The 14,975-nt window shown below is 43.8% G+C and overlaps 1 protein-coding gene across 7 annotated transcripts in view; it reads left to right on the forward strand.

The window, feature by feature from the left end:
• REPS2 (RALBP1 associated Eps domain containing 2) overlaps positions 1-14,975 on the forward strand; it is a 1,712,589-nt gene that overhangs the window by 1,012,363 nt on the left and 685,251 nt on the right. For all 7 annotated transcript variants that reach the window (XM_069636810.1, XM_069636815.1, XM_069636811.1 and 4 more), the window contains exon 10: positions 4,362-4,439. In XM_069636810.1, the coding sequence (XP_069492911.1) occupies positions 4,362-4,439 (78 nt within the window). The remainder of the gene's footprint in view (positions 1-4,361; positions 4,440-14,975) is intronic.

Below are 14,975 nucleotides of genomic sequence, written 5' to 3' on the forward strand. Positions count from 1 at the left end.
CACCAGAGTGGTATAGAACTTGTTGTTTTCAAAGTGAGTAGAAGGTTGTCAGCTGGGTAGTATAGAACTTGATAGTTTCAAATTTGGTTGAAGGTTATCATCCATGTGGTATTGCTGTTCATGGAGTTGGTTGATGAACCAGGGTATTCAATCTGAGAATCTATATTTTTCTCCTTTTGGGTTTTCCCTTTTGCTGCCATTTTTCTTTCTCTCAGTAATATCCTGTGGATTTCCTTTTCTGCCTGTGGTATTGGTATTTGTACCTGGTTGTGACAGTAGTGTGTGTTCACCTGTGGAAGGTGTGTGTGTGAGGAAGGTGGAGAGTGTTCCATGTGTTTAAATGGAGTTGTCTCATCAATTCACACTTTCCCTTTACATTCTTTAGGAAGGGAGAGGTGTGGTGTTTTGGCTTTTGCCATTATTTCTGCAGGAAGAGATATGTTATTCTAGTTAATGACTGGAAAGTAGTGTTGCAATGTGTGGAATGTAGTGTGTTGTGTGTTCGACCTGTGGCAGTTGGTTAACCTGGGAGGTGGGCACCAGTGGGGTTTGTCGTCTGTCTCATCTCATGGAATTGGAACTTTGTACAACAAAGAAGACTTTCCTTGAATCCACGTGACAGCAACTTGTTCCCCAGCAAGCACACATCTTCTTTGCAACAGGTACTTCTATCAGAAGGGAAAGACAATGGGCCTCATTCTAAATCTGCCGGTCCGGAAACAGTGCCGGTAAGTTTACCGGCACTGTTGTTTCTGGACTGACAAAATACGGGTTTGCCTGCCGGAGCCGCTGTGCCCGATGGGTCTGACCATGCCGGCCACAACGGTCATGGCAGGCAAAGCTGTCACAGAAGCACCGGCACCGTTAACAGCAGTGCAGGTGCTTCCGTGTCCCCATTCCCATAGAGTGCTGTAGGACTCTATGGGAATAGGGATTAACGAAATTGCTGGTGCCTGGACTTGGAATAGCCCGTTGGCACCGGGAAGACAGGCGCCAGTAATTATTTACAGATCCGGCAGCAACCCACCTGTAGCACCGGCAGGGTTACCGCTGTACCCTTAATGAGGCCCAATGTCTTTTTCAGGATTCTGAATGAGGGAGGGAGAAATACCCATTTGACCTGAAGTGAAAGTCTAGGAGAGACTCAGCATGAATGTTGACAGAACACATGGTATGGAGGGGCCTAAGCCTGAATGCTTTTGGGGCTGAGGAGAAGAGAAAACTGCAAACCATAAAACCTGGTAGCAGTCTTGGAAACATGGTGAAAGCAGAGAGACTGAAGATTTCCCACCCAATAGTAACTCTTGGAAGAGCCTTCCCAGAGGAATGTTTTCTGTTTCGTTGTGCTAGACAAGGGATGGATGGACATTTAAGACTAGGTTTTGTGAGTGCCTATGTTGGCCAAGACTTCAAACATGTGTGTTATAGCTTCAGTTAGCCATGATAGGGTTTGGATCTTTTCTGTTTTCCACTGCAATGAAAATGATTATGCAGATTATGGTGTCTCATCCGCGGGACAAGGACTCTTAAGACTAGGTTAATACTTCATTATTGGCTAATCTACTTTGGAGGTGTGGAACACCCATACATCTCCCCTCCCCCTTTTGTGTTGCTATATTTCTGACACTCAGTTCTGTATGAAAATCCTTATTTCTAGCTATGCCCTTTGTTCTTGAAGGTGTTTAGACCAACTCCTTCCCCGCAAAAATATTGAATAAAATTACTTTGTTGAACTACAACCTTAGAGTGTTGTAAGGGTGTCAAAAAAGGAATCTGACACAAAGGTGGCATGTTTGTGGTTAAAGACTTATATTAACGTAAAGGAAACCCTCACTATCCCTATCTCGAAGAGGGGTTTCCTGGCTCAAACTAAATCTCAAGGAACTGTCAGAATGTCCGTCCAAATGAAAATACACCGTCTTGTGTCAGAACCTACTTCTAACCCTTTCACTACACCTCAAACTAATATTGTCCAACAGAAATACTTTCTCCAGTAGAATGACTCCCTTTTCCTGGTGTATGACTAGAGTTCTCTCAATGTTCTTGCAGAGACAATCCCAGGGGAATGACTGCCTTGCCCTGGCCTGAAGCAATCTCACAAAACGTTATCTCTCCAGGAGAATGACTCCCTTCTCCTGGTGTATGTATGATGTTCCGAAAAATGTCCTCTTGAACGCAAAGGCCAGGGGCAATGACTTCCTTCCCCTGGCTGGTAACTCCAGCACTTTGCACAGTCAAATTCTTATACCAGGAGAATGGCTTCTTTCTCCTGGTATTGATTGACACTCTCCAGTGCCAGGTGGAAATAATCCCTTCCCTTGGTGCCTCTTCAGTGTACTTGACTGGCTTTGAATTTCCCACCAGGAAAATGACTCCCTTCTTCTGGTGTTGGGGAGTTCTTTTCTCACTTGGGTTTTGTCTTGGCACTTTTTCACAGAATCAACCAAGTTCATTTTGGGCTCCCGGACCCTTTTTGGCAGGTTAGTGAACTTATCCCTGCCACTGGTATGAGGAAGATTTCCTCGGATGCACGCTTTACTTTTGTTTGTGTCCCAGACCCTTCTCTGATGGTCAGTTGTCTTATCCCTGCCACTGGTATGAGGACGATTCCCATAGATGCACTCTTTACTTTTGTTCGGGCCCCAGTCCCTTGGAGCACTTGCCCTGCCATGAAGGTGAAACCTCAACTCCCCGTACGGGTTTGCCCGTGCTTCCTGTTACCTCTTGGGACTTGCTCACATGCTGCCAGTCTCTCCAGGGGTGGGGTCAGTCTCCTTCCCACTTCCTGCAGCCGTCGGCTTCTTCTCTGCTACTGCAGCGGTTCCCTGTGTTGAGGCTTCTGCTAGTTTCAGAACTGTTCGGGGGGCCACATGGTCCACCTCCGCCTGGAGATCATGCCACTGCCTTAAAATATTTGCAGCTGACCTCAGTCCTGTTGATGCAGGACCCATCATAGACTCTCTCACCTTGCTGCAGTCGTCCTCTGCAGAAACCCTTCCCTATGGTCCACCACATACTGCAAAACCTTTGTGTTCTCCGACCAGGGCGGAAGGTGAAGACCTTGAGTCCTTCTTCGCTTTCCTTCGTATGGGGCTGGCTCTCCCCCAACGTTACGTCAACACTTGTTGTCAATGGCTCATTGGTATTCCTCATCCCTCCTGTGAGCTACCTCTTCCCAGTACCAGGAAAGTCAGTAAATCGTATGCTTTCTTTGTTCTCCTTCGTTCCAGTACTTTCTATCTTACATAAATAAATTGATTTACTATCAATGTAGTGGTTGGAAATTGAGGGGTGTGGGGCGCTAAGGCATGTAAGGGAGTGATGTTATGTAATTGTTGCACCCTAGATGATTGTCCTTATCCCCAGTGGGGAGTCCCTCCCCATGACCTCCTTCCTCATTATACCACCCCTAGGGGGACTATTGGATAGCGGACGCATGTCCCTAGCTTCATGGGAAAGGGCTCCACTGTGACCATATCTAGAAAATTGTCAGTGTCCTGTATCTATTCTAGGCTGTGCCACAGCATCATCACCCTATTTCTTAGAAACACAGCTTTCAGCAGCAGCATATTTGTGAATTATCTGCCAATATCCTTGCATCCCAACTCCTGAACAGAATTCTCGATAGTGCGATCTCTCGCCAACTGCAGTCCTATGTGTACACCAACCATCTTCTTTGCAACCCCCATTCAGGATTAAGACCACGTAGAGGGTCTAAAAGAGCTGTGGTCTTCATCAGAGAGGACCTTTTTGTCCACATGGATTGGCTTTTGCTCTCTAGTCATTGAGTCTGCGCTGAAGTCTTATGCAGTGGCATCCAGCATGGACTTGTGTGGCCACGAGCTTCAGGATGGCTCCCAAGTTTAAATCCTACAATGGAGTGTGAAAAACAAGGCAGAGGATCACATAACTGTGCAATATACAAGACCAACTTCTATGATGACCTTTTGTGGAATGGCCGATTTCTGTGACCATTTAATCTTTACAATAACCATAACCTTAATAGAGTAGAAACAATGATTGAGTTGCAAACCCTTGACATATCTATCAGATAGTTGTCTTAGGTATTGCTGATTGAAGTAAAGGCACTCGAAATTGTTATGCAGTTTTTTCTTCTATGCAAACATATGCATTTTAGTATATTTCTCTTGAAAAAAGTATTTGGCAGTTCAAATTTACAAAAGCCTGCTACGGACACCTTGCATAATGTTCTTTGCACATCTACCTTAAATGTTTCAGCCATTTTAATGATCATTCTTCAAAGTTAACATGATCTTCATGAAGAAAACAAAATGCTGATCCAGTTGCAAAGGGAGCATTTATGCACATTTCTTAAAATATGCATTCTTTTTTCTTCTTAGCTTGAAACTGTATGTGAAGATCCAGTCAACTCGGAACCCTTGATCCTCTTTGATGTGGAGACTCCTGCTACTGAACCAGTAAGGGACATTTTGTTGTAAAGCCAAGGGGCACTTCCGATCTGCATTTAATCTGAATGTCTATAGTGCTGTCTATAAACCCAGGTGTGTATTAATAACAATGAGAAATAATATGATGGACAACCCTTAAAAACACAAATGACATCAAGGGGTTTTAGAACTAATGGGTTCAGGGTAAAGCTTGACAAATATGAGGTTAGAATCAATCTGAAAGACAATGTACAGACAATGGGTATTGAGCAATGATAGGATTAAACTGGTTCAACTAATACAATATGTAAAAGGATGTTTGCATAAAACAACTCAATGAGATCTTGGCCTTTAGATGTAGAACCACTGTCAAATGGACAAGTAGAATACTCTGGAAGGGAGGAAAGTAAGAGGAATAGTAATTTACATGGGATATAGTTATTTGATGAATATGATGATGTCATCACTCCTTTACCAGAAGTAGCCTCTGCTCATGTGGCCAGGGGATGTTAGCCACTACCTAATCCTGACCCTCAAGGTGGCTACGCGAGGGAGGATCACATAAGGGGAGGCGACCCTCAGAGGGATGGACAGGCATTATCAGATGATGCATGGTACCCGCCTTTTCCTTTTAGGGATATCCCCTCCATTCCCCATGCCTTGATAGCATATTGTGATACCGCCCTACAATATCCTGCAAAAGCTGCTGACAGAACTTGTGAACATTTGACACCTAGTAAAACAGCATGTACTGAGATGAAGAATAGGACTGCCACGAGAGAGAGCATGAACCATAATGCACAGTCTAGTCTTGTGAATAATCTGATTGGTCCAAGAGATTTCCTTCCTGGAGTGTGGAGTTTAAATCAACCGCTGCTGAAAAATGGAGAGAGCTTCCTTTTCCAAGTGTTGACTTGGAAACGGACAGAAGACGCAGGTTGCTGTGCGGAACAGATTGAGTCCTAATCTGTCTCTGGCGGATAGCTCAGGAGCAACGTGCTCATCTTGGAAGCAAGACAACATGTAGCAACACAGGTTTGATCTCCGGGTCCGCGCTTAGAACCCTCTGGGTATTAAGTGCGTTATAAATAACCAATAAAATAAAATAAATAAACCCTGAATGCAATCAAGTGGAGGCAGTGAAAGAGGGATCCGACCCAAGCACTCCTGGGTGGTCGAGCACAGCGGGCCGAGAGCCATGGCCGCAGAGCACTGCTGGCAAGAGGAGAATTACAGAAGCGAGCTCCAGACCGGCCGCATATTGAAGCTGTGCCGTTTGGCAGTAGAATCCTTAGACGAAGAAGAAGGAAGTTGCAGTGGGAATTCAAAGCCAATACAGGCTTCATACCGACACAAGGAGCGAGAACGTTCCATGCCGCTGACTGGGGAAAGCTGCTCGAGTCCAGCAAGTACTGAGGCGAGTACGCGAATACGTACAAGTGGAGTGACAGAACATATGTTACCGGTGAACCCAGAGTGAAGAATGGGACACAGAAACTGAGGTAGAGAGACCGTGAAAGAATGAATTGGTTGCTGAGAGTGGGGAAGAGAGTAATCCTCATTGGAATCAGTGTCATCTTCCTAGTCACAGGACTATTCTGTCAAGTAGCTTGTGGAAGGCCCATACCCCCTTGTACTGACTGAGAAAGACAAACTGAAACCTAAAGTCCTGGTAGGAGAGTATACCAGGTGCTTTGCGAGTCTGGGACGTGCACCCAACTTGTGTAAAGAAACTATGAGAGAACCTGACAGGGGAGAATACCAGGTGCTTTGCAAGTCTATGACCCACACCCAAGTTGTGTTATCTTGGAAAGAAAAAATCAAGGCAGGCCCATGCCATTAGGATCTGAATTGTATTGGATGTGGTAAAAGGCCTGGGGAAGGGAGTCCTTTCCCTTGGAGTGGATTGCAACACCAAGAGGAGGGAGTTATCCTCTTGGGCTATAAAGCACTTGGCTATATTTTGGAACTTTTGTTTTTGCTGAAAAGAGCCCTGGGGCAGGGAGTTATTACTCCAGAACCGTGAACATTATCTATTCGGAACTTTCTTTGGAGTCATACCTTTTGTTGAACTTTCAAAGCCAAAGACAATACCCTTAACACAATAGAGTTTGTTTTTAGAATGAGAGGGCTAGGATAGGATTTTGGACACAGGACATTTTGCTTTGGACATCGTGACATCTAACAGACCCTTCATTTTGGGTGAGGTAGGGCAATACCTCTTAGAGTACGGAGAGTGAGGCAATCTCTTTATTATTTAATAAAGGTTTGACAATCACTTAGTCCTCTGTGTCCGTGTCTCATTCCTGGTTCTTGACAGTTAGTTTGGATGAAAGATTTGGTAGAACCCACATTTAAATGTGATAACATGTCTTAATCCCATGTAGTGTGTTGAGTGTGAAATTGGAAATTTGTATTTTCAAAGGAAAGCGATACGTAGAAAATGAAGCCAAAATTGTGGCGAATTAAAGATTTCGAAGATGGATATTGGAGGCACGAAGACAAAAGGTTGATCAGAGGTACAGGGGGTTGCGGAATCAGGAAGAAGCGAATTCCAGTTTCTCCATTACTTATGTAGAGATAGTGGGCTATCTTAATTTTTAATTCAGAAATATAGCAGGGAGTATGGCCTTGGTGGCAATGGGGGAGCGATCGATATGGGTATGAATGGACCACAAAGCAAAATCTGTAGTCCTCCAGTTCAGAGAAAAGAACACCAATTGGATATGCTCATGGAGGGTGTAGAGACAAGTCAGGAAATGTTTACCTGATAAATCACAAATTCAAAGCTTTCACGCCAGAAAGACCACACACATCTTCCCAGATTTCTCAGTAAAATTACCGAAAACCAATGAAAGGTGTGTCTGCGATGCCTATTGCCCATATTTGTGAGCCATAGGCCCCTTGTGGTTTATCACGGACAAAGCTGGGGCTGAAGTATGAGTCGTAGATTTCAATTTCTTGTCCCCGGCCTGTGCTCTTGGTACTCTCCTTTTGTAACAATCCTGTGACAGCAGAGGGTGAGCTTGGACTCTGTGTTCCAAGCACTATTTGTGCCCCCTACACTAACTTTTGTTCATATTCCGCTGCCTCCTTGGACCTTGTGATTGCTTCAACCCTCCTAATATAATGGTGGGAGATTTTGGAACATGATTTTGCTTTGAAATATTTTAAATAAAGATGGATTCTGCTGCATATATGGTGAAAATAGAGATGATATTGGTTGGTGTAGGTACCAGCAATGGCCCACTTCCCACATCGGCCCATTGCTTGCACTGTTCCTTGCAAAATGTAAAGAACCTTGTTCTCTTGTTCAAAGGAGAGCTGTCTTTCACCCACTAAATTAATGTAGGGCTATGGGAAATAAACGACCTGTATAAAGTGCTGGGAAATATTTGACCACTACTCAAGTTCAGCTACTGTGTCAAGGTGACCAGGTCACTGGTAACATCCTGCTAACAGGGATTAACAAGAAATGGTGGGATATATGGACCCAACTCAGCTGTGCTTACCCACATCACAAATCTGCATTTCAGCGGAAACAGAATAATAGCTGAGTTGGCTTCTGTGAGCTCCATGGCCTCAAAACTGAGTTTTGCAGCAACAAAAAGATGGCTGCACTGTCTTGCCAAGCACACATTGGGCAGGATGGAACAAGGGGACACACTGAGGGAGCGTGCCAGTGTGTTCTGACATATAAAAATGTAAACAAGTGAAAAAGCAGCATTGTTTGCTGCCAGCCCAAAATACCCATTAAAAAAGGAAACTTTTTCACCTTTAAAATAATGCTGCTGATGCCATCTTCATCTGCCCTTCCTTAAACTGCTGTTATTAGTAAGGCCCTGCCATACCCAGTATATCCCATTGTGCTTCAGCAAAACCAAGCATGATTTCTAATTGACAGGCCCTGTCAAACCAACTCTGTGAAAAATCAACAGAGGAACTTCACTTTTACCCAAACAGGGAAAAGCGTTAATTTTCTTCACAAAGTATCAAAGATCAGTAGTTCAAAGGAACTCCAGCTATCTGGGCCATGTCAATTTCAATGCATCTGTGCTTCAAACAAAACTCTGGCATACAAGAAAATATCTAGAGCTGCGAAACAGTGTGGGAATCGGAGGGACATGCAAAAATGAATTAAAAAAAAAGAAATGCCAGCTTGCACCACACGTGTAAAAAAATAAAAACAAATAAAAAGGCTTTTAAAACTAAAGGAGAAAGACACCCGTTTTAGAAAGTACCACTGTTGAATGAAAGCCTGCCATTACCTAGCAATGTGAAGGGGTTTGTTGCTGGTGAAAATACACACATGGGCTATTTTATTCCACAGGCTTGATTTAATTTAGGACCAAATATAAGAAAAAAAAGGTTTTAAACCACTTTGGCTGGATTTTGCAAGCTCTCATAAACAGGTTATTCCAGTTGGCAGATCTAAGGCTTCTCCCACAGAAGGGAAACTACCATAAACTCTCAGCAGATACTAACACCCCAGTGATAATTATTAGGTTGGACAGAATCTAGTGTGCACTCTACCCCCTGACAATGTAATTCCCAGGACAAGGAAGTGTGAAGTGTGAAGTGGGGAAGGGACAATAAACCTTCAATCAAGATGGGAAACCCCCACCTAGCTCTGGAGGTAATGACAGTTGGTGGCAGCTGAAGAAAAAAAAACGGTCCAGTGATGGACAAAGGACTGCCATTTGTTTCCAAAGACTATTGATTAATAAAAATGTAAATACTTTTATCTCTGCAGCAAGACGTAAAAATTTCGCAGTTTAAAAGTGATTTTGTCGGATATAATTTCAGACATTGTAGAATTCAATTACACCTTGGGTAAAGAAATGGTAAAGAATAGGGGATTATAAGAAAAGTATCCATGATCCCATTGCAAATTTTCATACTTATTTCCCTTAAGATAATCCACACATGTGTACAAAGTTACAGAATATTGGGCCGAATGTTCTGCATAAAATATGTAACCTGTTTATGTAGGTTGCGAAGAGACCCCAACTGTATAAATGTACCATTTGTGGAAAAATCGGATTTTAGCCAAAGTAAATGTGGGAGGTTTTTGAACATTGTAAAACTCATTTAATAAATGTGACATTCCGCCTTGAAATCCAACGAGATGAGAGCGAGGCGGAGACTAGCACCCCGGTCCAATCCGATCGGTTTGAGGTGTGCTTAGTTAAGCCTGCCCAGTCATATACTTTGATGATGTCACTATGCATTATAAATAAGAGTCCCTGACAAGACTCTAGACAGACACTCTTCCTGATTTTCCTGCGCCAGAGTTCCTGTTCCATTCATCCTGCTGAGTCCAGATTCCAACTACAAGGCCTAATCATTGCTGACCCTCCCAGCAAAGCCTAAATTCTAAAATCCCAAATAACCAAAGGGAGAAAGCTGTGGTAGTCTTTGGGAAGCATCCTGATACCACTAATTGTTGCCCACTAACTGCTGCCCAATAACTGCATCCAGTCGTATCTGTGCCATCCAGCGACCAGAATAACCATTCGGTGACCCGACCTTGCCCAGCTGTCTTTTGCCCAGCTGTCTTTTGCCAGGCGCGCTGCCGCATGGCGATCAGAACCTGTTGACGGTCCACAAATCCCAAACTAAAAGTGGTCTGTAAGTATAATCCCTACCCCAAAGAAATCCATAGTCTATCTTGTCTTGCATTTGTCCTTATCCCACACTCTAAGCCATCCTATCCTTATCCTGATAACTTGTTTAAATGGTCAGAATTATCCGTGCAACCCTGCCCTTGATTCTAGTGCTAGCGCCATCTCTCTTTGCATTTTTGTCTGGTGTAAACGGTAAGCCCTTAGTTATATTTCGAGTAATCCAACTTACTTCCAAATATTTTATTGTTGGGATTGAGCACTGCGGTGGTAAGGTTGACCTCGCAAATCAACCTTGGTGCTAACTGTGTTCCTCTTCAACAATATAGTCTAGATAATTCATATCAAGTAACATTTGCATTTCTTTCAAAACTGAAGTCTTCCTTTTGACCGCTTTGTTTTCTGAAAACTGAACCCCATTTCAACCTGAAAATCTCATTCAAAACTGCAGCTACGCCCATTCTTTTCCATTCTGTAATATCCCTGTGATGTACCTCTGTTCCCCAGACTAAAAACAACATCATGATTTGCAATATTTCACAAGTTTTTTTAAAGAAACCGTTTGGATACATTTTCACAGAAATTGAAAGGAAATGCAACTTTTACATATGTCATTTGGTTGAAATCCGTTTTGAACTTTCCACTAGTTTTTCGAACTGTATGCTCTTGGTAATCCATTATTTGTGATTGGTAGTATCTGCATTGTTGCTTCAGTCAGGAATCATATTTGTTTCAAGGTTTTTAACACACATTAATTATTCATTTGTCAATTTCCAAGTGTCATTTCATGACCTTGCAAGGAGTTTAAAATCCGTTATTCCCTCTTATTTGCGGAAGAAAGGTCAGATTTTGATTCAGTTTCCTGCCTCTTATTCCGGATTACCTGCTGCTTCTTTTTTATCCAATCAGAATTGATTATTTGTGGGTTGAGGGAACATTGCAGGGGGAAATCCTAACTTGGGTGCTATCTTTCTTAAATCAAAAGTACTTCTATTCCCTGGTGTTTTGTATATGTTCCACTAGAAGGTTAAACCAAGTGCATTGCTTACATTCTCATTTTAATTATCACCCCATTGGTGCGTCCTGCCCTATATTAAAAATGTTATGATTTCTTTTGAATTTCAAAATAAATAAATATTATATTTCACCAACTAGCCTGGGTCATGGTCCATTGTTACCTGGGGTATTTGAAAAGGGGCCGTGATACGAGATATGTACCATCTCAAATTGGATCTGCATAAAATAAGGAGAAAAGCATCTCAGTCGTGCGCTACATACTAGGCCGAGACCAAGGTGTGTGTCGCCTGATTGAAATCCTTAACAAATTTGGGGGCTTGTGAGCCAGGATTTGAGTCTGGTTGCCACCCGTGACAGTCTAACACAGCAGACTAACCTGCAAGTTAGTGATACTTTGTGGTCGGAATACTGGGTTACACTGTACAAGAGCCCCCCAAAAACAAATACTCTAAGTACCAGGTCTGTGTCTAGAAAACTAAAGCTAAATCAACCCTAAAATAATCAGAAATCAATAGAATACAGGTTACCCTTAAATAAATAAATTAATAAAGAAAGAACATGTCCAAAATGACCACAGTAGAAATCAATATGGCTAGGGAGCACCCTCTGCACAAGCTATTTGTCATGGGTGAATGGCCAGAACAGGATGAAAAAGTCTGGCTACAATAAATAACACAACAGGTCACCGCCATGAACCTGGCTACGTGGCAGGAAGGTGGCCTATTACACCAAGCATTGAGTGAGCTATATATGACCCCAAAAATTAAAGTGGAGCAAATCAGAATTGTTAGAATCACGGCCTACATGTATCTCCACATGGGAGTGATGCAGGAAAAGCATGAAGAAAATATGACTCTTGCACAGAATCAATCTGGACTATTAAATACAATTCAGACTGATCTAAATTTAGCAGAACAAAAATTGGAGGTAGAAACTGGAAATTACATCATAAAATTAAGAGGACTTGGCTCTCCAACAGCAGAATAATGTAGACATAGAGGCGGTTGATGACTGACATTTCTTCCATGAATCTAGGTAATGAACTGCTAGGATCAATCCCCAATGACTGTTTTGACAGTGACAATGACTTACCACCAGACAGGATCTTCACCCTGCAAGGGGGGAATTTCCTGGTGTACTCTTCCTGCCCTTATGGTGAGGAAGAAGTGACCTGTGACATCAGGCAGGATGAGGTGATCTTCTAGGTCCACAATGACAGCCTCTCCTACCTGAAACCCTCTGTCAGGTCAATACTCTAACCAGGGACCTCTCCACCCAGCTGGAGAAGGCCGCTGAGATAGCAAAACCGGAAGTCTTTCCAGGCTTCAGGCAAATGGTTGAAGAGTGGGTCAACCTAGCGGATGCCTGTGAGACTCTGGAGCAAAAGTTGAAACAGGTTTTCTTAGATTTTCAAGATCTCTTTGCTTTGGACTCGTATGACTGTGGTTGCACCGAAATCCATACCACAATTATTCCCAGGGACCCTCAAATGAATCCAGTGTTTGTGAAGCAATATCGCTTGCCTCTCGTATCCACAAAGTCCTTCACGGAAATCATCAAAAACCTTGAGTCCTGTGGGATAATTCATCCAGTCCACAGCACCTTTAATAATCCGGTGCAGGGGATTTTAAACCAAACGGCCAGTGGAGACTCTGTGCTGACCTGAGGGAGCTGAATAAATGGGTCCACATGTTCCGATGGCCTCTCCCCTACATTGCCAGGGGGTTGGCCCAGATACAGGGATCAAAGGTATACACTGCCATTGACCTGACCAATGGGTACTGGACCGTGCCTGTCAGTAGGGAGGGCCAATACAAGCTGGCCTTTACCTTCGAGGGGCAGCAGCACACGTGGACCCGGACTCCCTTCGGATACATCCACTCCGGAAACAAATTCAACATCTTCCTACATTAGGCCTTGCCCGACTTGGGTGAAAGGAGTAACCTGGCCAATGTGGATGATGTCCTGATAAAAAGCTGAACTGTGGAGGAACACATAGCGGAAATCCGTTATGTTCTGACACAGTTGAGGGTTTCCGGAGCAAAAATATCCTTCCAAAAGGCACAGTGGTGCAGAACCAGTGTCAACTTCTTGGGGCATGAGATAACTCCTGAGAACCTCTGTCCCCAGGAAAGAAAGTGGAAGCACTCTTAAAACTAAAATACCCCACAACTCTGCATGAGCTAAGAAGCCTCCTTCGACTGACTAATTATAGTAGGAAGTTCATTGAGGATTACGCAGAGATTACAAGACCCCTGATCCATCTGTTGAGGGGGGGGGTCAAGTGGGAGTGGGGTCCAGAACAAGCCAAGGCAGTAAAGCAACTCAAAAGAAGCCTCTCACAAGCACCTTGTTTAGCTTACCCTGTCAAAAACAAGGAGTTCTTCTTGGAGACAGGGTTCTCGAATACATGCTTGACTGCAGTATTATATCAAAAGTATGACAAGGTCAATATAGTCATCTCCTATGCAAGCCAGACTTTATCCTCTGTGAAGGAAAAATTCAATGATTGTGAGAAGGCACTCCTGGCAACGGTGTGGGCATTGAAAAATTACCTCCTGTTCATCCAGGGGGAACACATCGTGGAGACTCCACATCTGTCTTTGCAATAACTCCAAAGTGACAGAATCCGGGCTGGAAATGTGAGTAATTCCAGAATTACTTCCTGGATTCTGTCAATGCAAGGCTTTCCTGTGGAGGTCAGATATGGCCAAAACAGAGTCCCTTCACGCAAGGTTTGGCTGACTTGCATGATTGTGCCAGAGAAAACTGTCTGAAGGACGAAAGACTTAAAATTCAGGACAACATGTAGGCATACCTGAATTCCCCGCATAAAGTCTATGAAGAGGACAAGTGCAAGGGAATTCCCACAGTTTGTGGACGGGTGCTCCTACCATGTTGACAACAACGGGAAAAAGGAACTGGTGGTCGGGAATGTCTGGGTAAATGATGCCCTGCAACCCTCCGCGGGGTACAAAATTGGTCCCCGCAGTAGTCAGGTGGCAGAGTTCATGGCAGTTCATCAGACCATCCTCACTGCCGTCCAACACCAACTCCATGAACTGGTCATCATCACTAATTCAGATTATGTCCGGAACAGGTTCGTGGAGCACCTGGTTAATTGGAAAACTAGAGGCATGCTATGTGCTACCAACAAATCGCTTAAACATGGCAAGCCAATACAAAATATTGATGATCTGGTCGTCACTAGTGAGATGACCATCTATTGGAAAAAAATCAAGGGTCATTCCAGAATAGAGGGTCCAGACAAAACTGGAAATGACCTAGCTGATCAGCTGGCCAAAACTAGAGCCATTCAGGGTGATCTCCTTGAGATAGTCCCTGTTGGGGAAAATCCAGGTCACTGCTATCACTAGGTCCCAGACAAATGCTCACAATTAACTCTCAACTGCCCAGTGGAGTAAGGAGACCCCATATGCTGATTTAATCATGGCGCAAAAAGGGGATCCAATTATTGGTCAATTTTATCAACACATTGAGGACCCTGAGAACTTTCCCCTGACGGATATCAATTACATTGGGAAAGAGGACCTCAGAGTATTGATAAAATGTCCAAAAATGTTCCGAATCCAAGACGGTTTGTTGGTAAGGAGATCCATATCTGGCTGTGATCAGTGGGTGGTCCCTACCTCATTCCGAAGCCTGATGCTAAGTCGTGCCCATGATGCAGCCATAGCCGGTTATCAGGGGGTTCACACTACTTTAGAAATCTTACGAAAGGTTGCATACTGGCCATACATGGTGCAGGACCTCGACCGATACTTGAAGGGGTGTCTTGTGTGTGCACAATTTCAGCCAACATCACTCACACACCGAGCTTCCCTCCAGAAGAGGGGGATGACGCTGCCTTGGTCAGATTTACAAGTAGACTTCATCGGGCCTGTGATTAGCTCCTCTAGGGGGA

Source organism: Ambystoma mexicanum, chromosome 7p (genome assembly GCF_040938575.1).
Source record: "Ambystoma mexicanum isolate Mex_15411 chromosome 7p, UKY_AmexF1_1, whole genome shotgun sequence".
In the NCBI taxonomy this organism is placed as follows: Eukaryota; Metazoa; Chordata; class Amphibia; order Caudata; family Ambystomatidae; genus Ambystoma; species Ambystoma mexicanum.